The sequence below is a fragment of the Giraffa tippelskirchi genome, chromosome 4 (genome assembly GCF_054371585.1).
Source record: "Giraffa tippelskirchi isolate mGirTip1 chromosome 4, T2T-mGirTip1v1.2.pri, whole genome shotgun sequence".
Lineage (NCBI taxonomy): Eukaryota > Metazoa > Chordata > Mammalia > Artiodactyla > Giraffidae > Giraffa > Giraffa tippelskirchi.
In genome coordinates this window covers 13910243-13936111 of record NC_137278.1, presented here as the reverse complement: position 1 = coordinate 13936111, position 25869 = coordinate 13910243, and the positions used below count along the sequence as shown (strand labels likewise).

Sequence of the window (25869 nt, the reverse complement as noted above, 5' to 3'; positions counted from 1 at the left end):
CTTTTTTGAATTTTTGGAAAACTAAAATATTTGAAAGTATAGAAAATCATATTGCAAGACACCCGTGCACTCACCTCAGACTGAGTGAATGTTAACATTGCCATAATTGCTTCTCTTCTTTTTCTCCCTCTTTTTCTTAAAAATAAAATTATCAGGTACAGCAGGGGATCTGCAAAGCACAGCTAAGAGGCCAGATCCCACCTGTTTTTATATAGCCCACCACCTGTTTTTGTATGATCTGTGAGCTAAGAATAGCATTTACATTTTTTCAAGGGTTGAAACAAAAATCAAAAGAGGAATAATGTTTTATAATGTGAACATTATAGGAAATTCAAGTTTTCCATGTCCATAAGTAAAGTTTGTTGGAACACAGCCACACTTACTCGTATTGTCTGTGGCTCTTTTCACATTACCTTGGCAGAATTAAATAGTTGAGACAAATCTAACATATTTGCTCTCTAGCCCTTTATGAAAAAAAATTTGCTGACCCTTGAGATATAGCTAAAGCCACCTACACTCTTTCCAGGAATAACCAGCCTCCTCAAGGCAATGCCTGTCCTGCCCACATGTACTATTATGCTTTTACTACATTTGCAAATACTTCCAAATGTGTAGTATTGCACTGTGGGTTTTAAAAATGGGGAGAGAGAAATCCTACATGGTGGAGGAAAGGGAATACTTGTTTCCACGCTGGGACTTCTTTTAGTGTTAAGTGTTAGTCACTCAGTCGTGTCTGCCTCTTTGCAACCCCACAAACTGTGGCCCACCAGGCTTTTCTGTCCATGGGATTTCCTAGGCAAGAAAACTGGAGTGAGTAGCTATTCCTTTCTCCAGGGGATCTTCCTGACCCAGGGATGGAACCTGGGTCTCTTGCATTGTAGGTGGATTCTTTACCAGCTGAGTCACCAGGGAAGCCCTTACTATTCTGAATTCCAGCAACCCTGAGTACATGCCAGCTCTCTGTCTGGCTGGGAATAGGCCCTGTGGCTACAGAGGTGAAGGAGAAAACATAGGAGTGAAAATGGAAAGGTGACCCTCAGGCTAAAGTCCTCAGAAATCCTCAGAAAGGAGCCAAAAGAGATTCAAGGACTCCTTGGTTTGTGTCTTTTACCTGGTAAACATCTGAGAAAGGATAGAACAAGCCCTTTTATATTTCGGAATCGGAATAATCACCAGTTACTAGTTAAACTCAGATATGATGTTATAAAAACCAGATCCATATCTCTTATATTAAAACCACTGGGTGGAGTTTGTTGATACCTATTTTGGTACCTCTATTGATATTTACATTTGTGGAATGTAGTGCTCTAAATAAATGTGTATGTTCAGTATCTCGGAAGCTGCTTTTTGGGGTGTTTTTTATTTTATACTATTTGGTCTGGGTCAGCCTGTGTTAAGAGAGAGGAATTACTTGTATGTCCTCTATTTATACTTGTGTACAATAAATTTGTTACATAATAGTTTACCCTACAGTTAAATGAAATACATGGTTTATTAGCATGCGTTCAATGGTCTATTTGATAATTAAATATATGGCCATTTACTGATAAAAAAAGTCTCAGGGAGGAGAGAAACCTTCAGGCCAGGTAATTCATCCTTGGAAAAGTGAAAGTGTTAGTTGGTCAGTTGTGTCTGACTGTTTGTGACCCCATGGACTGGAGTCCGCCAGGCTCCTCTGTCCATGGAATTCACCAGGCAAGAATACAGGAGTGGGTAGCCATTCCCTTCTACAGGGGATATTCCCTACCCAGGGATTGAACCAGTGTCTTCTGCATTGCAGGCAGATTCTTTACCAGCTGAGCCATGAGGGAAGCCAAATTCACCCTTTTGGAAGGCTGGGGATTCTTTGAAAGTGAGGCACATGTCAGGATGAGGAATAGGAAGTTCAGTTCTGTTCAGTCGTGTCTGACTCTTCACGACCCCATGGACCGTAGCACGCCAGGGCTCCCTGTCCACACCAACTCCCAGAGTTTACAAAAACTCATGTCCATTGAGTCGGTGATGCCATCCAACCATCTCACCCTCTGTCGTCCCCTTCTCCTCCTGCCTTCAATCTTTGCCAGCATCAAGGTCTTTTCCAATGAGTCAGTTCTTCGCATCAGGTGGCCAAAGTATTGGAGTCTCAGCTTCAACATCAGTCCTTCCAATGAATGTTCAGGACTGTTTTCCTTTAGGATGGACTGGTTGGATCTCCTTGGTGTCCAAGGGACTCTCAAGAGTCTTCTCCAACACCACAGTTCAAAAGCTTCAATTCTTTAGCACTCAGCTTTCTTTATAGTCCAACTCTTACATCCATACATGACTATTGAAAAACCATAGCCTTGACTAGACGGACCTTTGTTGGCAAAGTAATGTCTCTGCTTTTTAATATGCTGTCTAGGTGGTCATAACTTTTCTTCCAAGGAGTAAGCGTCTTTTAATTTCATGGCTGCAGTCACCATCTGCAGTGATTTTGGAGCCCCCAAAAATAATGTCTATCACTGTTTCCCCATCTATTTGCCACGAAGTGATGGGACCAGATGCCATGATCTTAGTTTTCTGAATGTATGAATAGGAATAGGAAGTGTGGATGGTCAAAGGCAGTTGTTAAGGGATTTAAGTCAGAGGGGCGTAGAGAAGAGCTGGTGACAGTATCTACAGATGCTGAAAAGTTTGCAGCACTTACCCTAGACTGTTATTTATGAGGCCAACCAGGGGCCAGGGAGTGAACACTGGTACTGTCCTTTCGGAGAGGACATATGCAGGATCTTGGAACACAACAGGGGGAGGGGGAGGGGGTGCATCTTCTAGGAGCTTCCCTCCCACCTCCTGAGCACCTGCAGCCTGATCCCTCCAAGTCTCCTCTGAGGAGCTCTCGGGCCCCCACCAAATGCTCTATGTTGAGGATTCCCGGGGCAGGAGGTGCCGTGGACCCCAGCTCCCACAGTCATCTCCATGCCTTTCTCCCAGCACACCCCTCCTCCGCAACAGTGGGCAACATCCACTGACTCTGAACCACACCCTGAACTTAAAGACAACTTGAACTCTGATACCAATCCACTTGGAGAAAACAGGCTCCCACAGTTCCATAGACTCATGACTCCTTCCCTTCCCCACACCCAACATCGCAGAACGAAATGTGCAGTCGAGCGAGGCATCCTTCATCTCTTCCTGCCATGGGTAGCGGGGCTGAGGTGGCACCTGGAGATGGAGAGAGTGGCCCAGGGCAGGGGGGACACTCAGCCTCCTGGAGGACTTGGAACCCGTTTTCCCACCCTGGGGCGGTCCTTTGATTCGGAGATCACCAGGCTAGAATCTTGCCTTCCTCATTTCCTAGCTGTGTGGTCATGGCCCTTTCTGTTGATGTTGCTGAACTTCAGTTTCTTCCTGTTAAAGTTGGAGCTGATGTTTCCTACTTGGAGTCAGTGTGAGGATAAAAATACACATCAGGTACAGTCCTCATTTCTCTTAGATCCATTTCTCCACTTTTCCTGATGGCCCATTTTTATTACCTACAAATACAGTAAATCCCCTACATATGAACCTTCAAGTTGCAAGCTTTCACAGATGTGAATGTTCCCCTGTGTGCCAGCTGTTGTACTGTACTACTATACTTTTCAAGGTTCTGTACTGTAAGATTAAAAATGCTTAATTTTTTGTGTTTGTATTTAATGTATAATTTGTTGAAAAGTACTATCAACCTGTTACAGTACAGTACTATATGGCTGGTTATGTTAGTTGCATACCTAGGCTAACTTTACTGGACTTATGAACCGGTTCTTGAAACAGAAATTGTTCACATGTAGGGGACTTACTGTATCCAATTGTTCTGCTGTTAAATCTGTCGAAAAAACTATCTTTTCCACCATCAATTTACCTTTGTACTTTTTTCCAAAAATCGACTGACCATTTATATGTGGGACTAGTTCTGGACTCTATTCTGTTCTGTTGATCTACGTGTCAATCCTTGTGCTAATATCATACTCTCTTGATTACTTTAGTTATATTTCCAGACTATAAAGTATCTCTTGAAACCCTGTAATACAAGCCCCCAACCTGTTTCTGGTTCTCCAGATTGCTTGGCTCTTCTAGGTCCTTTACTTTGCCATATAAATTTAAAATTGAGTGCCTTTAAAATGCCTGCTAGGGTTTTGATTAGGATTGCATTGAATCTGTACATCAGTGTGGGGAGAAATGCCATCTCAACAAAACTGAGTCTTCCAATTCTTGAAGGTGGTGTATTTCTCCATTTACTTAGATTTTCTTTAATGTCTCTCAGCAATATTTTTTTAGTTATGTCTTACATTTGTTTTTGTTAAATTTATTCTGAAGTGTTTTTGATCCTCTCTTAATTACTGTGAAGGGTGGGGATTTTACCGTACTTGCAGACTAGCTACTTAGTCTTGTAGAGTTTCATGGGTGCTGGCAGAAGACACAAGACTCGTGGGTCAGAGACAAAGGACTCTACGGTTCATGGCCTGTAGCATCAACTTGATGTTTGCATCAATTTTCTTTGCCTCCGATTCTGTAGGGCAGTCACATGTGTTTTTGTAGAACATAAAACAATGACGCTCTTTTGTTTTTCCAAATTATAACTTCATGTATCTTATAGGACCTGATGTACAATCTGTGAGTCAACCGTTCCTCACGCTAAAAATTATATAAAGAGCTGAAATTCAGTTTGCTTTAGTATTAAATCCTCAAATTAGAAATTTGGAGATTATTTATTTATTGAAGAACAGTTGATTTACAATGTTGTGTTAGTTTCTACTGTACGGCAGGGTGATTCAGTTATGCTTATATATCTATCTATTCCTTTTCATATTCTTTTCCATATGGTTTATTACTGAATATAAATATAGATCCCTATGTTATACAGTTGTTTAGTTGCTCAGTCATGTCCAACTCTTTGTGACCCCATGGACTGTAGCCCACCAGGTTCCTCTGTCCATGGGACTGTCCAGGCAAGAATACTGGAGTGGGTTGTCGTTTCCTTCTCCAGGGGATCTTCCTGACCCAGTGATTAAACCTGCGTCTCTGGTGTCTCCTGCCATTCCGGCGTCTCCTGCCATCTCCAGCATCTCCTGCCTTGGCAGGCAGATTCTTTACTACTATCTGCACCTGATCCGTAATCACCTCTTTGAAGTTCCTTTGCCATTGTAGGTGACATATTCATGGGTACTAGGATCAGGACATGGGCTCTTTGGGGGCCATTGTTCCACCTCCCAAAGGCAGTACTGTCTAAGGACTACCTTTCCTCCTTCTCCCAAACATGGATGGCCAAAACCAGAACTGGAAAAAGCATGTAGGAGACCTACCAATATATCAATACAGTATTTTGGCAAACTCATTGTTCATTTGGCTAACTGTTAATAGCAGATAAGAACAGTACAGATGTGCTTCATTCATTCACACGCACACACGCAGTGGCATCTACTGGACTGCCGTGTCTGAAAGATTCTAACAATCTGAGGGTTCCATGATCTGCTGCCATGATGACCTTACCTTTGGCTCTTCCTGCAGTTTATCCATCTACTACTGCAGTGGGAGAAGATGGGGGCTGGGGACTCCAGTTCATTGGCAGCTCCAGGCTTCAGTTCAGTTTAGTTCAGTTGCTTAGTCATGTCCGACTCTTTGCGACCCCATGGACTGCAGCACGCCAGGTCTCCCGGTCCATCACCAATTCCCAGAGCTTGCTCAAACTCATGTCCATCAAGTCGGTGATGCCATCAAACCATCTCACCCTCTGTCATCCCCTTCTCTTCCTGCCTTCAATCTTTCCCAGCATTGGGGTCTTTTCCAATGAGTCAGTTCTTCTCATCAGGTGGCCAAAGTATTGGAGTTTCAGCTTGAGCATCAGTCTTTCCAATGAATATTCAGGACTGATTTCTTTTAGGATGGACCGGTTTGATCTCCGTGCAGCCCAAGGGACTCTCAAGAGTCTTCTAAACAAATGGGACCTAATTAAACTTAAAAGCTTTTGCACAATGAAGGAAACTATAAGCAAGGTGAAAAGACAGCCTTCAGAATGGGAGAAAATAATAGCAAACGAAGCAACTGACAAAGAATTAATCTCAAAAATATACAAGCAACTCCTGAAGCTCAATTCCAGAAAAATAAATGACCCAATCAAGAAATGGGCCAAAGAACTACACAGACATTTCTCCAAAGAAGATATACAGATGGCTAACAAACACATGAAAAGATGCTTAACGTCACTCATTATCAGAGAAATGCAAATCAAAACCACAATGAGGTACCTTGACTACCTCTTACGCCGGTCAGAATGGCTGCTATCCAAAAGTCTACAAACAATAAATGCTGGAGAGGGTGTGGAGAAAAGGGAACCCTCTTACACTGTTGGTGGGAATGCAAACTAGTACAGCCACTATGGAGAACAGTGTGGAGATTCCTTAAAAAACTGGAAATAGAACTGCCATATGACCCAGCAATCCCACTGCTGGGCATTCACACCGAGGAAACCAGAATTGAAAGAGACACGTGTACAAAGAGACAATGTTCATCGCAGCACTGTTTACATTAGCCAGGACATGGAAGCAACCTAGATGTCCATCAACAGACGAATGGATAAGAAAGCTGTGGTACATATACACGATGGAGTATTACTCAGCCATTAAAAAGAATACATTTGAATCAGTTCTAATGAGGTGGATGAAACTGGAGCCTATTATACAGAGTGAAGTAAACCAGAAAGAAAAACACCAATACAGTATACTAACACATATATATGGAATTTAGAAAAATGGTAATAATAATTCTATATGCGAGACAGCAAAAGAGACACAGATGTATAGAACAATCTTTTGGACTCTGTGGGAGAATGCGAGGGTGGGATGATTTGAGAGAATAGCATTGAAACATGTATATTATCATATGTGAAACAGATCGCCAGTCCAGGTTCAATGCATGAGACAAGGTGCTCAGGGCTGGTGCACTGGGATGACCTGGAGGGATGAGATGAGGAGGGAGGTGGGAGGGGGGTTCAGGATGGGGAACACATGTAAACCCATGGCTGATTCATGTCAATGTATGGCAAAACCACTACAATATTGTAAAGTAATTAGCCTCCAGTTAAAATAAATAATTTTTTTTAAAAAAGAGTCTTCTCCAGCACCACAGTTCAAAAACATTAATTCTTTGGCACTCAGCTTTCTTTATAGTCCAACTCTCACATCCATATATGAATACTGGAAAAACCATAGCTTTGACTAGACAGACCTTTGTCAGCAAAGTAATGTCTCTGCTTTTTAATATGCTGTCTAGGTTGGTCATAGCTTTTCTTCCAGGGAGCAAATGTCTTTTAATTTCATGGCATGGGGAACTTCATTTCCTCACCCATGAGTTTTTTTCCTAAATCTAGTTTTTGGACTTTCCTGATCTACTTTCTCTACCTGGTCATTTGGGCTGCTATTGATTTTGATGTCATTTGTTTTGTTTTCTGATTTTTTTTTTTCTTATTTCTTTTCCTTTTTTCTCTTCAGATGTGTTCAGAGGGTACAGTTTGTACTATCTATTTCTATTTTAATTTAATATTAAGTTTTGGAAGGCTGAATTAATTCTTCATTTAGTAAATGATACTGCTGTAGCCCATCTAATTCTCCAAAGAGGACCTCTGACCAAGTTTTATGGTACTGTTTATGATATTTTTCTATGTAAGTGCACACGCATACAAACAGACAGTAAAACAGCATATTAATTTAATCACATAGACGGCAAATGTATTTCAGTCTAAAGAGTCCACGGTAAACCATTGCAGTGGTGTTTATATTTCTGTGCCTCTCACCTCTAGATTGCTGACCACTCTCTACTTACGTGACACTGGATATGAATACATTTCAGTAGTTAGTTTCTCGGGATGGAAAATCTCCATTGTTTAGACAGATATGGTTTCATGTATTTGAAGTAGGCTATTTACTAACTTTTTATTTTGAAAATTTTTCAGAAGTATAGGCAGTTGCAGAACCGGAACAGAGAGGCATCCTTTATCCCCTGATAGTTACATCTCTTGTAAATTACACTCACAATGCCCTCCAGCCAAAGACCCGCCAGGCACACACCTCCAGCCGCACAAGTTGGGTTTATTATTTATTGCAGTGATGGGGCACACACACTGTGGGGAACCGCAAGGCCGCTCAATCAGATTGTGTTAGAAACTACTCTAAGATTTGGGCTTTGACTGGGTGAGTTGGGGGACATCTAAAGGAAGTGAGGTTCACTCTCGAATGGCTGCTCTCAGAAAGCAACGGCGAATCTAAGGTGGGGTTTCTCAGATCTTATCACTAAGGAGAGGAAGCAGCACCGAGATAAAGCTGTCACGGGTAAAGAAGCGGCAGACCCTCGTTTTCACCAGGGTGGAGGGATGTTCAGTGTTTGGGGTGGCGCGGTGACCAGGCTTTTGACAGTTGCTTAGACAAAATGATCAAGTGGCCTTGTTTTGCCTCATTTTGTCGTGGTAGGCTTGTCTGAGGTTGATATCCTGTGAGGTTGTTTATATGCGGAAGGAGAATAACATGACAGAGCTGGGAACGCCAGGTCAGCTTCTGAACGTCAGTGCCCTCTTTGCTTCTTTCTCTTTCATCTTTTGTGCACAGTGGTACTGTGCATGTGTATAACTCTGTACTGTTTTAGCATATGCTGATTTGTGCAGTCTCCTTTGCAGTCAAGACACAAGAAAGACAGTGCAGTCAAGATACAAGTTATACCCACCTGCCTGCCCCCTAGCATCCCTCACCCCTGGAGGGGTGAGGGATGGAAGGGATGGACAACCACCAATCTGTTTTGCATCTGTGTGACTTTACCACTTTGAGAATGCCATATATATGAGATCCTGCATCATGTGACCTTTTAAAAAAGTTTATTTTTTAATTGAAGGATTACAGAATTTTGTTGTTTTCTGTCAAACCTCAACATGAATCAACCATTGGTATACATATATCCCCTATCATGTGACCTTTTGAGTTGGCTTTTTTGGCTTTTTTCAGCAAGCACGATGCCTTGGAGATTCATCCAAGTTGCTGTGTATTTCAGTAGTGCAGAGTAGTATTTTCTTTGCTGAGTAATATTCTGTGGCACATGTATTAGTTTCCCATTGCTGCCGTAACAGGTTAAAACTTGTTATAACAGCTTAAACAACACAGATTTTTCATCTTACAGTTCTGACTTCTGGTCAGAAGTCTGGCGTGAGCCTTGAGGTACTAAAATCAGGTATTAGCAGGCTGTGTTGCTTTCTGAAGATTCTAGGGAAAACTCCATTTCATTGCCCATTCCTTGTTGGCAGAAGTCAGTTTCCTGTGGTTGTAGGACTGAGGTTCCTATTTTCTTGCTGGCTGTCAGCCGAGAGATGTTCCCAGTTTCTGAACAGGAGTCACCCATGTTTCTTGGCTCATGATCTCCTTCTTCCATTATTCCTCTCAGGTTTAGAATCACTCCTGTCTCTTTTTTCATCGTCAAATCCCTCAGACCCATCCTTCTGCCTTCCTCTTCCACATTTAAGATTATCCCTGTGTGGATAATCCAGTATGCATGCCCACCTCCAAGTCCTTAACCTTAATCACATATGCGGCGTGCCTTTTGCCATATCAAGTAACATATTCACAGGTTCTTGGACTTTGGAGGGAACATTATTCTGCTTCACACATTGTGGATGTACCACTGTTTAACCATTCACCTATTGAAGCACATTTTATTTCCAGTTTTAGGCTATTACGTATAAAGCTGTCGTGAACATTCTTGTAGGAAAAAAAAAGCATGAGTGGATTGTACTCTGTCTGCTGTTGCAATTTACTCGTTTCACTCAACCTCACGTTTCTGAGCATGATTCACGCTGATCTTATAGAACTGGGTCCTTTGTAGGGGTTCATTGTGTTCCATGTGGACATTGTCCTTTGGAGTCCTACCCTATTCCACCGAATGACTGCAGTCATCCTCTGGGGCATCCATTCCCCTGTTGGTGCACATTTAGGTTGCTTCCTATGTTCTGCTATTACAAACAGTGCTGTAGTAGACATCTCTGTGCAGATCTCCTTGTGCAAGGCTGAAGCATTTTTCTAGACCGGACACGTAAGAGTGGAATTTCTAGTCCCAGGGTATATATGTATGTGTCAATTTCAACCAGCTCTTTTCTAATTGTTCTCAAATTCTTTTCCTTCTATCAGCAGGGATGAAAGCGTTCCTTACAACCCTGTCAACATTTGGGGTCATCGTTCTTTTTCATTTTTTGCCTCTCTAAAAGCTGTGAAATGGCATCTGGTTGTGTTAATTTGCATTTTCCTGATCACTGTTGAGCTCCAGCACACACATACACCCCCGCCTCACACCTCCTCTTTTTACCGTGCTGACTTCTTTTCTCCTGCTGCGGGTATTAGAGGTTGCTGCCTTGACCTGTTTTTAAACATTAAGGTCTGGGCAGTGCAACCCAACAACTGAAATTTGGTGTCTTGTCTGAAATTACAGGATGTTCCTCAGGCCTCCGTGTTTCCATGGAAACAAGTAACAGTCATCCTTCATGATTAGGAGGTATCCATGGCAACCAAGCCAGCAGCATTTGAATGAAACCAATTTTATTTATTTATTTATTTTTTTGCAAACACATGAAGGTTAAAATGTGTTTCTCCAACTGTGGCTTCCAAGAGTAGGGAGGTAGCCTGGTCTGCCTGGTGAAATAGACTCTTTTGACCTCCTAGTGGAAAGGAGATGAAGCATCAGCTGGTCTTGTGACCTGATTATATAGACTGGGAGTCCGAGAGGTCATGTGGAGGTCATACAGGGAGTCTGAGCCAAGGGGAAAAGCCTGAATCAGTTCTCTGAGGTCTGGAGGTGGGCAGTGTGGAAATAGGAGGTCGACCAGTTCCTTCCTGGGGTCTGTCCCTGAGGATGCCACCTTCATCCTGCAAGATTTTAGCAAACTCACCCAACATCTCCGGCGTCCTGCTTGTACCAGCTATGTTATTTAGAGGTGGGGGGCGTGAGCCCAAGCCTCCTAGTGTCTGCTTCCTTAAATTAGAAAGGACTTGCTACTCAGTCACGGAGAAGCCGATGGCACCCCACTCCAGCACTCTTGCCTGGAAAATCCCATGGACGGAGGAGCCTGGTAGGCTACAGTCCATGGGGTCGCTAAGAGTCCGACACGACTGAGCAACTTCACTTTCACTTTTCCCTTTCATGCACTGGAGAAGGAAATGGCAACCCACTCCAGTATTCTTGCCTGGAGAATCCCAGGGATGGCGGAGCCTGTGGGTTGCCATCTATGGGGTCGCACAGAGTCAGACACGACTGAAGTGACTTAGCAGCAGCTACTCAGTCAAAGGCCGAAGTCAGCTGTGTTTTTAGATGTGGAGTTAGAACTCAGAGATCAGCTTTCTGCCTTCTTTGGAGATGTAAAATAAAGGGCAGGTATTTTTTTTCTTTTTCTTTCTTTTTTTCGGAGGGGTGGTAAGGAATAGAGGTAGTCACTGCTCTTACTCCCTGGCCCACTGGATTGATGATAAATCATGAATTCAGCGATGGAAAGGGGCTAGCCTGGAGTCACACAGCAGAGTCAAGGTTAAATCCAGTCTCCTAGTCCTAGCCCCACGTTCTAGGCATCCTCAGCCTTTTCTGAACCTATAAGTGTAGGTTTGGTGGGGACAGTTTCAGCATATACTCTTGCTTCTTAACTGGGGAAACTTTAGAGGAAGTCACTTTTGCCTCTCAGAACCTCAGTTTATTCATCTGAAAAATGGAGCTCCCCAAAGCTAAGTTGGTATGTGGGGATTATATTTGAATGGGTCTCAGTGGGGGCAGTATTGCCCAAAAGTGGACAAAAAAATGGATTCTTGGAAGGGGACGTGAAAAAAATCTCTCTTTTTCCGTATAAAGCCTAATATACATGTAGGCTTTGTATGTATATTAAAAAAAAAGCAAGAGAATTCCAGAAAAACATCTGCTTCATTGACTACGCTAAAGCCTTTGACTGTGTGCATCACAACAAACTGTGGAAAATTCTTAAAGAGATGGGAATAGCAGACCACCTTACCTGCCTTCTGAGAAACCTGTATGCAGGTCAAGAAGCAACAGTTAGAACCAGATGTGGAACAACAGACTGGTTCCAAAGTGGGAAAGGCATACGTCATGGCTGTATATTGTCACCCTGCTTATTTAACTTATATGCAGAGTATATCATGCGAATTGCTGGGCTGGATGAAGCACAAGCTGGAATCAAGATTGCCGGGAGAAATATCAATAACCTCAAATATGCAGATGACACCACCCTTATGACAGAAAGCAAATAGGAACTAAAGAGCCTCTTGATGAAGGTGAAAGAGGAGAGTGAAAAAGTTGGTTTAAAACTCACTGTTCAAAAACTAAGATCATTGCATCTGATCCCATCACTTCATGGCAAATAGATGGGGAGACAATGGAAACAGTGAGAGAATTTGTTTTCCTGGGCTCCAAAATCACTGCAGATGGTGACTGCAGCCATGAAATTAAAAGACACTTAATCCTTTGAAGAAAAGCTATGACAAAGCTAGATAGCATATTAAAAAGCAGAGACATTGCTTTGTCCACAAAGGTCCATCTAGTCAAAGCTATAGTTTTTCCAGTAGTCATGTATGGATGTGAGAGTTGGACCCTAAAGAAGGCTGAGTACTGAAGAATTGAAACTTTGAACTGTGGTGTTGGAAAAAACTCTTGAGAGTTCCTTGGACTGCAAGGAGATCCAACCAGTCCATCCTAAAGGAAATCAGTCCTGAGTATCCACTGGGAGGACTGATGCTGAAGCTGAAGCTCCAATATTTTGGCCACCTGATGCGAAGAACTGACTCATTGGAAAAGGCCCTGATGCTGGGAATGATTGAAGGCTGGAGGAGAATGGGACGACAGAGGACTAGATGGTTGGATGGCATCACCCTCTTAATGGACATGAATTTGAACAAGCTTTGGGAGACGGTGAAAAACAGGGAACCCTGGCGTGCTGCAGTCCATGGGGTTGCAAAGAGCCAGACATGACTGAGTGACCGAACAACAATACATGTGGGACAAAAAGATACTTTTACTGTATATCTACAGTATTAGAATTTTGTTGAGGGAGAAACTAGGAAGTTAAAAAGACTCCTTAGAGGGAGTCTTCATGAATAAAAGGTAAAGAAACACTGGTCTATACCCCTACAATCCATGTGGTTATTATTACTAACTTTGTGTTTGGAGCTTGTGTTGGCTGCTGGCTCAGAGTAGGGTGCTGTTTGGAGTGTCAGGTCTGGAGAGAGCCTGGCCTGGCCCAGACACTGCCCCTATGGTTCAATGTAATCCCTAGGCACATCACAGTTTCCCATCCGTGTGTAAAGGTGTCCCACCAGGTCCATGAGTGGGGCCTGCTTCTCAGGCAGCTGAGATCCCGCCTGGTGGATCCATGGGTGTCCAGCAGGAAGCAGATGGTGCTTATACTAGGTTGATTTGAGGTATGGGCAGTTGTGGGGAACCATAGAGAGGAGTGCAGGACCCCAGAGCTAGTAGCAGCTGGGGCTGGAAGGAGGGGAGGAGAGTGTGGTTACTGAGAGGTGAGAACCCAGGAGACTGGGTCATCCTGATGGTAGTCCGGACCTTCAGTGGTGGGAGGTAGCCAGTCCAGGTGACCCCCCTCCCTCCCCTGATCTCCCACCAGGGCTCCCCACTGGCCAATCCCAATGGTAGCCAGGGGCTTCCCCGGTGGTTCAGCAAGTAAATAATCCGCCTTCAATGCAGGAAATGAAGTAGACTTGGATTCACTCCCTGGGTCGGGAAGATCCCCTGGAGGAGGGCATGGCAACCTACTCCAGTATTCTTGCCTGGAGAATTCCATGGACAGAGGAGCCTGAAGGGCTATAGTCCATGAGGTTGCAAAGAGTCAGACACAACTGAAGTGACTGAGCATGCGCACACACACATGGAAGCCAGAGGGCCCAGACCTGGGTTGGTGTGGTCTGCATGGGTTGGGGGTCTGCATGGGTCAGCCCCCTGGAGCAGAGGTGGGGTGAAAGATGCAGAATGGAACTGGGGGTCAAGCGGAAGCTTCCCAGAAAAGTACACAGGTTCTTTGTCCTCTGGAATGCAGGAGGGGGCATGGACTCCTGCCCCGTCCTGCCCTGCAGTCCCTTCTCCCTGATGGGTTTCTACCTTCTGATGCAGATGGGGTACAGCCTGGGCTTTGTTTGCTTAGCTTTGAGGTCATTGGAGAAAAAAATCGATCTGAATTGTGCAATGCCAAACTGGAAGTGGTTAGAAATGCTCCCAAGGCATCTGAATTGAAGTTTATGGCTACTTTGGGAGCACCCATGAGGGTCTTTGCTGTCTGTTTACTGTGTTAGGAGCTAGTGGGTAAGTTCCCTTCCTCTGGTCTCAGCTTCCTCATCTGTAAAACGGGTGGTTGGACCAAGCAACCTGTGGGCACCTCCTAGCTCAGACCCAGCAGGCAAGGGTGGTGTTCTGCAGAGGTTGTGGGGATATCAGACTTGATCTTGGAGGAGAGGCAGCCTCGCCAGGCTCTTCGAGTCCCGCCTGCCTCCTGAGGGCCCACTTGCCTGGGAAGGAGCAGTGAAGCCGTGGTCAGGTGTATGTGTGTGTGTGTCAGGGAGAGAGGATACATCCTGAAAGGCTTCTGGAGACTGAGAGCAGTGCCTCACATGTGGGTTGGACGCCGTGGTTAGTCATGGAGGACCCCCGGGCGGAGGTGACAGGAGGCACTAGGGATGAGGGGAGAGATGAAGGCAGACTGGGCGCGGGGCTGCAGGAAGAGATTTCCTGGGGAAATCTACAGAGAGAAGGGGTCTTTCCTAGAGTGTGACCAGCAGACATGTGGCAGGGGTGGGAGTGAGTGAGGAAGGGAGGTTTTAAGTAGGAAGCACCATGAGGGAAGCAGAGAGGCCCTAAATCATGGCAGCCACTGGGCCGGAGTGGAAGCTTCTCTAGCACAGGGGGCCCCAGGCCTGCCTGCTGGGCAGCAGGGCCTGTACCCATTCCCTTGGGTGGCCCACTTCCTTCAGTTCCAAAATGGCTTGCCAGGCTTGCCCACCAGGGCTCAGCCCTGGCCCGCCCTAGTGGGGAGTGGGCTTGGCTCTGTTCTTCCACACTTCTGAGGGTCCCTGTCCAAGCCAGCTGCATGGAGAGGCTGGACTGGAAGGTGTAGCGCGGCCCCTGATAGCCCAATCTGCCTTGTGGAAAAGCCTGCCCCTAGTCGGTCCTGTGTGTGTGCACGTCCGCACGAGCACGTGCCCCGGGGATGGGCCTGAGCGGGTAAGCGTTGGAGTGGCTACGTGGATGTCAGCGTGTCTGTGTGTGTTTACAGGGTGTGCGCCTCTGACCCTACACCTGGTGTGTTCCCAGGGACCAGGGAAATCTCCGCCCTGTCCTTTTTCCTCTGAGTCAACAGGTCTTTCCCAGGCACTCCCCACGCACCAGACTCCAGGCAGGGTGCTGGGGGTGTGGGGATGCAGCCAGCTTAGGCGTGGGCATCAGGAGTTCCACCAGCAAGCAGAGGACACACATACACACACACAGGAGTTCCACCAGCAAGCAGAGGAGACACACATACACACACACACACACACACAGGAGTTTAACCAGCAAGCAGAGGACACACACACATACACAGGAGTTCCACCAGCAAGCAGAGGAGACACACACACACACACACAGGAGTTTAACTAGCAAGCAGAGGAGACACACAAACAGGAGTTCCACCAGCAAGCAGAGGACACACACACACACACACACACACACACACACACGCTGTGTGCAAAGTGACAGCGTTGATAGGCTGCCCCAGCCTGGCTGTGGCTATAAGAGCTAGGGGCGGAGGAGGTTACCAGGTTTCCTCCAGGGCATACTGAACGGGACAGGCTGGGAGGAGCAGGAAGGGGGCTTCTATGGAGGCCACAGCTGGAGCAGTGGAAAAGAGATGGCCAGTGCCAAGCCCGGTTGGGGAAACTGGGGCGGGTGAAGTGGCCAGGTGTACTGACCTGGTTGTTGAAACAGGCATGCTGAGGCAGAGGCTCCAAGTGTTGAATGAGCTGTCATCATTTAAACATCAGAATATTTCATATTAAAGTAAAAAACCAGATTTCCACGTCCCCTTGAATCTTGGGAAGCTTTGGCTGCACTGGGCCCCCCCATTGCTATGTCAAAATCACCAGCTGGAGCTGAGCAGCTGGCCGCTACCCTTGACCTTGCTGCCTGTCTGGCCCTCGCACTTCTCTCAAGTTTAAAGCCTCAGGAAGAGAAGGTCCCCACTGGAAGCCAGAGATCATAGAGTCTCATGTTTGAAGGAACTGCTTGTATACCTCCAGTAATGGGGAGCTCATTATCACATATCACAAGATGTGTGTTTTGAATTGGGAATTTTAGGAGATCTTTTCTTTTTTTTTTATATCATGGTACATATATAGGAAAGATATACATGAAATTTGCCATTTTAGTCATTTCTAAGTGTATAGCTCAGTGGTATTAATTATGTTTACAACATCACGCCACCATCACCATTGTCCATTTCTAAATGTTTCCCATTACTCCAAAGAGAAACGGTACCATTAAGCAACAAATCCCCATGCCCCTTTACCCCCAGCCCCTGGTAACCTCTCATCTACTTTCCTTCTCTAAGAATTTGCCTATTTTGGGTATTTTATACAAGTGGAATTTCACAATATTTGTCTCTTTGTGTCCAGTTTGTCAGTCAGCTTGTTTTCAAGGTTCATCTAGGTTGCAACACGGATCAGAACCCTCATGCTTTTAATAAGGAATTACCTTCCATTGTATGGAGCGACCACACTGTGTTTATCCTTTCATCTGTTGAGGGACCCTTGGATTGTTTCTACCTTTTTGGCTATTGTGAATAACGCTGCTCTGGACATTTGCATACAAGTATTTGTCTATGTCCCTGTTTTCAGTTCTTTGGGGTATATACCCAGGAGTGGAATTGCTGGATCATGTAGTCATTCTGTCTTTAACGTGTTGGGGAACCGCTAAACTGTTTTCCACAATGGCTGGACCATTTTATGGGGACCAGCTGTGTGTTGTCCTAGCCTGGTCAGGAATGACAGGAGGGCTTGACTTGTTCAGTCGCTAAGTCCTGTCCGACGCTTTGCAACCCCATGGACTGTAGACTGCTGGGCTCCTCCGTCCTCCACCATCTCCCACAGTTTGCTCAAATTCATGTCCATTGAGTGGGTGATGCCATCTAACTGGGTGGCCTCCGTTATCCCTGCTTACCCTCCCCTCTCTCTCTCTCTCTGTTGGCAGAGTCGCCCCAAGAAAGGCTGGGCTCCCGGCGCAGCCTGCCCGGCAGCCTCTCGGAGAAGAGCCCCAGCATGGAGCCCTCGGCCGCTACGCCGTTCCGGGTCACGGTAACTATCCCTGCGTCACCATCGCCATCTGGCCCGGGGGCTGCTCTGCGACCCCGCGGCCCCCCTTCCTGGAGCCTCACGGACCTGGGAGAGCATCCAGCCTCCCTTGCTCTAGGTATCCGTTCACTCAGCTGCTCCCCTCTCGGTGGCTCAGCCCCGCCCCTGGAGGCCACATGGGGGGCCCGTCCTCGAGGGAGGGGGCAGGCAGAGGACAGAAAGCCCTGCAGGCTGCTGGACCCAGAGCCGAGCTGGTGTGGGATGGGAAAGGCTAACATTAGGTCGGAGAAGTGCACCCTCACACATGCATGCACACACCACGCTTCCTTAGGATGTATCCTTTTTATTTCCACATTTTACCTCTCATATAACAGCCTGTGGTGTGTCATAATTTAATTGCTATTTTTTTCTTTCTTGCTGGTGCATAAAACAATGCTGTACCTTACAATCGATGATGTCTTAGAATCGACAAAGAATGGTATATATACAGCTTAGCTATTGATTATAGTAGTCCTACCAGTCCACTCTTTTCTTTTAAACCTGAAGGACTTTATGGAAACAGAACCCAGTGACCTGTAACTTCTGACCCTCCGTGTCCCCTGTGTCCCAGCCATCCTTCCACACACCTGCAGTTTTATGTCCTTTTACTGCCCTGTTTCAGCATGTTACCTTGTGCCCCTCTGTCCATGTGCCAGCCGCTGGAGAAGTAGACAAGTTCTCTTCCCCAGGGAGCTCAGTCTATAGGAGAGATGGATGTCTGATTCATTTGTTCATCCATCCATTCATTCATTCAACCATCCTGACGGCATGCTTGCTGTGTGCTAGGTACCATTCTTGGCACTGGGGCTGAGTGGGAGGAGCTGGCCAAGACAGCACCAGGTGGATAAAGCCCTTGACCTTATGAGCTAACTAGGGAGCTGTGTGTTGGAGCTGTGTGCTGTGAAAGAAAAAAGTAGACTGCTATGAGAGGGAAAACTAGGAGGGCTTCCTTGAAGTGGTGTGGTTGGCAAGTTATAGTTGAGCTGAAGTCCAAGGGATGAGGAGCCAGTCCTCTGGGGATCAGGGGAAAGGAGGTTTTGATGGAGGGAAAAGAGAGGTCGCCGGCCTGGGTGTCACTGTATGGTGTGATATGGGGTTTCAGGTGAGGTGGGAGTGGCTATCCCCTGGGAACTGGGGATATCCAGTTTTTGAACTGGGTCTTGAAGGGTCCTTAGAAATTGGGTGTGCAGGGACAGTGACAGAAGGAGTTCCAGGTAGGGAGGACAGCAGTTGCAAATGCATGGAGGCATGCTAGAAATTGACATGTTTATGCAATGGTGAAATGCTTGCTGAGACTGGAGTTGAGGGGTCCAGAGATCAGGGTAGGAGGCAAGGCTGGGAAGCTGGACCAGGTCTGGGTTGAGTGGAGCTTTAAGTCCCCAGCTAAAGGGATGGGACGTTCCTCAGAGCCACTGATTCTTCTGTCTGTGTGTCATAAAAATGCTCTCAAAATATTCTTGGACCCATTCAAGATTTCAGTGCAGTGGGCCAGAGGTGGGGCCTGGATATCTGCATTTTTAATAGGCTCATATAAAAGGCAGTTCTGAGCCCCAGGCTCTGGATCAGATCAGCCTCTGAGGAGAGGATCAGCTGTGTGAGAAAGGATTCCAGATTACCTCCCTGGGCAAGACCAGGGCTCTTGGGAGATGGTGTCCAGCTGCGGGGAGGACAGGAGGCTGGCACCTGGGAGACCCTGATCGAATCAGCTGGAACAGGCTGAGACCTGCTTTCCCCAGACCCCCAGGGCCACGGCCACCAGGGCTGAGCCTTGGGGATGCCTTAGGGAATGATGACTAATCATCAGGTCTCCCGTGCACTATGTTTATTTTTTTTAATCTGTGAGACAACCCTGAAGCTGATACTTCAATCACCCCCATTTTACAGATAAGAAAACTGAGGCTCAGAGAAGTGAAGTCCCTCACCTGAACTCCAAGTGCTCACAATGTTGGAGCCAAGATTTGGACCCAGGTCTCCCTGACCCCAGTGCACACGCATGTACTCCTCTGACTGGACTGGAATCAGAGAAGGCGTACCCTTCCTCCACATCCTTCCAGAACCCTCCCAGCATCACTTTTTACCCACTTCCCTTTCTTGTGCTGTTCTAATAGGTGTATCATCACACCTCGAAGTTGCTGTAATTTGCAGCTCTTTAATTGCCAGCTAGGCTTGGCTTCTTTCCTGTCGTGGCATCTTCACTGTGTTTCCTGGTGTGGAAAACTGTGGCTCAGAGCCAGAGCCAGCGCCAGCCTTCTGAGCCACTGGGCCCCTAGACTCTTCTTCCCGCCAGTTTAGGGTCTGCAGGATGGAAAGTGTGTTCTGCCATCACTTTAGCCACTTCTCACAGCAACCCTGAGGGGAGGGACCATTAGTGTCTGCATGTCACGGATGAGGGGACTGAGGCTCAGAGAGGTGAAGTCATTTGCCTGGTGTCACAGCTGCTGTGTGACAGAGCCAGGCATGGATACCAGGACTGCCGGGCATATACTGCTTGTGTCCTTTTCCTTGGCGCCTTGGCCCTTTTCTGTGTGCAGCAGTTAAGGCAAGGGGCGTGAGTCGAGTTTCTATCCTGGGCTGGTGCTTGGAGCTGAGCGGATTCGAATAGGAAGCTTGGAGGTAGGGATCTGTGTTCAAATTCCAGCTCTTGTGTGACCCGTGCGACCTCATTAGTCACTCATCCTTTCTGAGCCGCATTTCCCCGTCAGTAAAGTGTGAAATGACTGCTCTTTCTTGAAGGACTTGCTGGACCTTCGTGTGTGCACGTCAGCCCAGGTCCGACCCATGGTAGGTGCTTAACCCCTGTGCATTCGCGTGTGTGTGTGTGAGTCACTTCAGTCTTTGTGACTCTTTGCGACCCCATGGACTATAGCCCACCAGGCTCCTCTGTCCATGGAATTTCCAGGCAGGTATACTGAAGTGGGTTGCCGTTTCCTTCTCCAAGGGATCTTCTCGACCCAGGGATCGAACCTGGGTCTCCCGCTTTGCAGGTGGATTCTTTACTGACAGAGCCACCTACAAGCTGAATTGTGTTTCCTCTTTTGGCTCCAGAACAGTGAAGATCTTCGGAGGGTCGGGGCAGAGGACAGAATGCCTTGGGGAAGGTCAGAGGTGTGCCTGGCCTGGGCCTTAGAGACGGACTTGACACAACCCTGTGCAGGACCAGAAGCACACCCTCTCCCCTGCACCCTGAACTCACCCCACCTGCTCCCACAGCCACATCCTCATGTGCTCACTGACTGCCGCTCTGTGTAGCCCCCAAGGGAACCCAGGGAACATGGTTTTGCCTGGAGGAGGTAGGGGAGATGACACAGGATGTACTTGAATAACTGTCGTCTTCACTGCCATTTCAAACCCGGGTGATGAGATGTCACCACCTTTCACAGCGGTGCCCCTTGGAGATGATGCAGTTTAATGGCGAACCCATGTCGGGATCTATAGGCCTCATTCTGTCTACCTCCTCTGTGCAAACTGAGGCCAGGGAGGGGCTGGACTTGACCTGGGCACCACTCAGCTGGGAGCGCTCCTGAGTCTGGGCTGTTTGCACCCCACATGCGACCCTCACCCCTTTTGTGAGTCAGCCTAGGACCACAGTCACCCCATAGGGCATCAGGGACCCAGTGTTGTTCCCATATCTGTCTCTTGGAGATCATGTGACCCTGGGAGAGCCTCAGTTTACCCTTCTATAAAATAGGGGCAGTGGATTTTGTAGTTTGGGCATACAAAAGGTGTTTAAATGTTTTGATGCACTAAGGGAATGAGCCGTAAAGTCAGCAGACCTGGGACCTAGTCTCATGCCAGCATTGTGACCTGGGCAAGATATGGAACCTTTTGCCTACCTGGTACAACTTCCTTCTACCTGCAAAGGGAGTTGGGGGTGGGGGTGCAGTTTCCCAGGGTCACTCAGTGTTGGCAGGCCATCCAGTCAGGACCCTGAGAGCTCTGTGGGGCCCTGGATGAGGGCAGGATGGGGAAGGAGCTGGGAACAGGTGACCAAAGGGACCTCCTGCCCATCACTGGCCTCCAGTTCTTGGGCTCCAAAGAGATGCCGAGGCTGAATTCAAGCCCCGCTCTGTCTTCACAGCAGCGAATCCTGGAAATGAGAGAGGGTCAGAGGCAGGGACAGCAGGCAGGCAGCAAACTGGGATCTGCACAAGCTGTTGGGTTGGGTCCATGGGCTCTGGATGGACCTATCCCCCGCCCTGAAGCCCAAGGACCCTTAGCAGCAGCATCAGGCTGTCCCCTCTCACCGGCCACCCAATGTGTGAGGAATTCATGGTGTGATTAGAGGGTAAGGAGATGGTGACTGCTACCTGTCTCCCCATGTGTCCCTTCAGCCCACCGCCCTGGGCAGACCCGACCTCCCCCTCGTGTGGGCTGGGTCCTTCCTCCCTCCTTCCTCTGCCCCCATTCCTCCCACCGACCTTGAGGAGAGCTGGCAGGGCCCGGGTGTGGGAGGTGGCAGGGGCTCTGGGAAACTTGACAGCCGATTGATTCCTCCTCGGGAAGTTGAAAGTGAAGAGTCGTGTTTGAAGGTTTAGCTGAAATTAGGTCTCAGGGCTATTTTTTGCGAGTTGGAGAAGGAGAAGTGTCAGGGAGGGGAAGGCCCAGGGGGCTGGTGGAAGCTGCAGATAAACTCAGTACCAGTTGATTGCAGATGCTTCAAGATGCGAGTCTTGGTTCCTTTCAACCACCCACTTTTACTGGATGCTCAAGTGCATGCACCCTAGGTGGTCCTGAAGCTATGATGCCCGTGTGCCCGGGATGATGTGAGAACCCAGAACAAGGGGCAGTTACCACTGGTTGGCGAGGGTGGGGAAGAATTTCTCTAGGAGGGATCTTTGGGGCTGGGCTTTGAGGGAGCTATAGGAGTTTGTTGGGAGCAAAAGGAGAAGAGTATTTCAGTTAGAGTGAGCTCTAACTAAATAGGAACAAGCCAAAGGCTCTGTATGATATGATGTTGAATGAGTTGCAAATATGATGGAAAGGAGCCTAGAGAGAAAAGTGAGTGGGTAAGGGCTTTGGACTTTCCCCTATAGACACAAGAGTCAGAGGGGATGATGAGTGAGAGTGGATAGGGCAGGAGACCTCTGGGATGTGGATCTGAGGTTTCCTCACCTGCTCACCCCTCTTACCAAGGTTTCTCCAAATCGTCCCCACATTTCAGCTGTCTTTCTTTCTCATATACACAGAAACAGATACAGGACCACAAACATGCAGGACTGTGGGTGACCCCCCTTAACACCATGGTGGAAAGGCTGTTGGAAATTATCTGATCCAACCCTTCCTTCTACAGAGCAGGCCCCGAGGCTCAGAGAGGGGAACGTCCTTTCCTGAAGTCACACAGCATGTCTGGAGCCGGGCCTGGAGTGGAGCCCCGGTGCCTCTACTCCCCTGTCCAGTGCTCCTCCTGCCTTGCTTCCTCCTGCCCTCTCTTCCCTGCAGCCAAGCCCTTCCTCCCACCCCCATCGTGTTTCCTGGGAAGAGGGGACTGAAGGGAATGAACTTTGTGAGTCTGACTACCGTTGGAGGCCCCCGAGGGCTCATCAGCACACATCCTTTCTGGTCTGCCCGTCTGCCCCTATTAGTGCCCCTTGATGGCTAAGGCGACTCCCATGGACAGAAAAGCTGATCAAACCCCCAGATCACAGGGAGCAGCTCTGTCCCTGCACAGATAGGGCAACTGAGTCCCAGAGAAGGTAGGTTTGCCTGGAATACCTGCTGGGCCTCCCTCCATCACTCCAGGCTGAAGCATATTTACATGGGATGTGTTTATGTCTGCGGTCCACAGACTGGCAGAGGGATGTCAGCTACGAAGCATGGCTGGCAGATAGGAGTGCTGGACCCCGGATTGGGTGCCCCAGCACCTCGTGGTACCAGAAATTTGCCTGTGAGGCTGATGTCCCTTGCTCTCTTGAGCCATGTGAGCTGGTGAGCTAGAGTCTCCCAACCCAGTGTCTGGCCATTGTTCTGTAGATGAGAGGGTCGGTGGAGAAAGCAGGCCCCATATCCTCAACCCTCCTCCTCCCCTGTCTTTCATGGAGCCTAATTGTTATTAAACTGTTTAAACCCCAAAGGCAAATTACTATCATTTTGGTCTGTGTCCGTTTGGTCTGTGTCTGCCTTCCTGCAGGAGGAATGCAGGAGACGGGAACATCGTCACAGACAGCCCAGGGTGGCCAGGGCTGGCCAGGACAGTCTGCAGGTTGGGAGTATGGGGTCAGGGGCTGTTTGAAGCTTCCTGAATCAAGGCCAGGCCAGCATCTGAGGCTTGGGACTATGGGCAGGCTGTGTTATTTGGTAGGGTTGGGAGGCTGCCTGCCCCATTAATAAACAAGAAGGTGGTTTCATCAGATCCATTTTACAGATTTGGAAAGTAAGGCTCAGGGAGAAGGGACTGGCCCAGGGTCCCCCAGCCCATGAATGGTAAAGGTGGGAGTCAAGCTCTCATCCTGTTGTGGGTATGCACTAACTTACTTTCCTCCCTCCCTTCGCTGCCTTCCTTTTTTCTTTCTTTTAATAAATTTTTAACGAGCACCAACTATGTTTCAGGACTTCCCTGGTGGCTCAGATGGTAGAATCTGCCTGCAATGCAGGAGACCGGGTTTGATCCCTGGGTTGGGAAGATCCCCTGGAGAAGGGAATGGCAACCCACTCCATGGAGAACTCCATGGACAGAGGAGCCTGGTGGGCTACAGTCCATGGGGTCGCAAAGAGTCGGACACGATTGAGCAACTAACACTTTCAACTATGTTTCAGGGCCTGTGTGGGGCATTGACACACATAGGAGTAAAAGGTAGTTTCTACCTGCAAACATACAGGGTTTGTGTGCCTAACAGGCAGGGTTAGCTGAGGCTTCATGAAATCATTTCTGGGCAGGTGAGGGGAAAGGACTGACAGCCAGGATGGCCCCTCTGAAGGCTGAGAGATGGTAAATATTAACAGCTTGAGCAAGGGATAGCGGGAACAGGGAGCAGTTTGAGAGGCTGAAGTGTGAGGGCGTGGCTGGGAAACGAGGGACAGCAGATCTACTGCAGTTTGTAGAGCAAACAGGATGGGAGGCCATATTAATAGGAGTATGGAGTCCCCAGAGAGGGAGGTGAGGGTTGGCCAGAACTGGCCAGAGCAGATCTGGAATGCATTGTGTCCTTCAGAGCAGCATCCCTGACTCGGCTGAGAGAGTCTGGAGCCCCTGATCTCTGCCCACTCTCCCCTGGAGTCCTGGCAGAACAGCAGCCCTGAGGACCACGGGTTCCTGTGCCAGTTTACAGACGAGAAAAGAGAGGCTCAGAGTTGGAGACCTGGGCTGAGCGATCCCACAGAGGGAAGCCGTGGGGCTAAGATTCAAATCCTACCCCTCCCAAGTAGACCTATGGGAAGAGTCAGTACTGTGTCCCCAGGACGGAGGTGGGGGGTGGCGGTGGGGCTCCTGGTGAAGATAGGGAGAAAGATGCCCCCCAATAGCATCAGAGACCAGGACTGGAGTGGAGGATAGAGGATGGGGAGCGAGCAAGCTGCTTTTCTCATCCCTGCCCTCAGCATCTGAGCTTAGAATGCCCTTGCAGGAGTCCCTGAGGGCAGGGCTGGAAAGAAGAACTCACTTCAAGGAGCCCTGGAACCTGCTGCCTCCTTGCAGGAGTTGCCGGCTTGGGTGGGATGATGGAGACGGGAATAAGGACAACCTCTGCCCCACCCACCCAGCCCTTTCTGCCCCCGGGTCCTCCAGAAGTACTTCTAGGACGTCCCTGTAAGGTCCTGCACTTGAGCCTGTTGGGCAACAAGGAGCTGGATAAACTGGTCCCCACTAAGGTGTCAGTGGCTGACTCCCTCGGTCCCTGTGTCAAAGGTTCTTTGCACAGAAGGAGCCTTATCAGCTAGGTGTTTGAGTCATTCACAGTGGAGTGTCAGGCTCTCTGTGATTGGCAGGTGAGATGCTATTGGGGGGCGTCTTTCTTCCTCTCTTCACCAGGAGCACCGCTCCTCCCCCTACCCCCTGGGGTCCACCGTCCTGGGGACACAGTACTGACTCTTCCCATAGGTCTACTTGGGAGGGTGCAGAGGTCCCCAAGAGACCAGAAACCAAATTCCCAGGTGGTGAGTACAGATGGAAGGAGCGGAGGTGTCTGTGCAGGGCGGCTTCTGCCCAGTTGGGGGCAGCAGAGGGCAGCGAGTGGCTGCCTGGCCGGCAACTCCCAAAGGAGAGTGGAAATCCGAGGGTGTTTTGTGTGGCCCCCACCCTGGGGCCAAGGGGTCCAGCGACGCAGGCTGCAGAGCCTACTGCCGGGTGGACGGAACAGCTCCAAACAAGAGTGCCCATGGGCAGCTGGGTCTGACACCTTTGGCTGAGCTGACCAGACTATGTTGACCAGAGAGCTTTAGGACCTGTGAAAGGGGACCTTCATCAGGGACATAGAGATGGGCAAGGTCTGGGGCCCAGGCAGCCTTCCAGCAAGAGGAGGGGCCCACGTGCAGGTGAGTGGGCAGTGTC

At 48.2% G+C, this 25869-nt stretch overlaps 1 protein-coding gene across 19 annotated transcripts in view; it reads left to right on the top strand.

Moving 5' to 3' along the window:
* Positions 1 to 25869, top strand: part of DAB2IP (DAB2 interacting protein) — a 208807-nt gene that overhangs the window by 83711 nt on the left and 99227 nt on the right. For 18 of the 19 annotated variants that reach the window (XR_014081865.1, XR_014081863.1, XR_014081864.1 and 15 more), the window contains exon 2: positions 17248 to 17351. Coding sequence is in view for 12 of the 19 variants with exons in the window: in XM_081588786.1 (XP_081444912.1) it covers positions 17248 to 17351 (104 nt within the window). In the remaining 7 variants the exon portion in view is untranslated. Of the gene's footprint in view, positions 1 to 17247; positions 17467 to 25869 lie in introns of all 19 variants that reach the window. The other variant, XM_081588792.1, reaches the window with a different exon arrangement.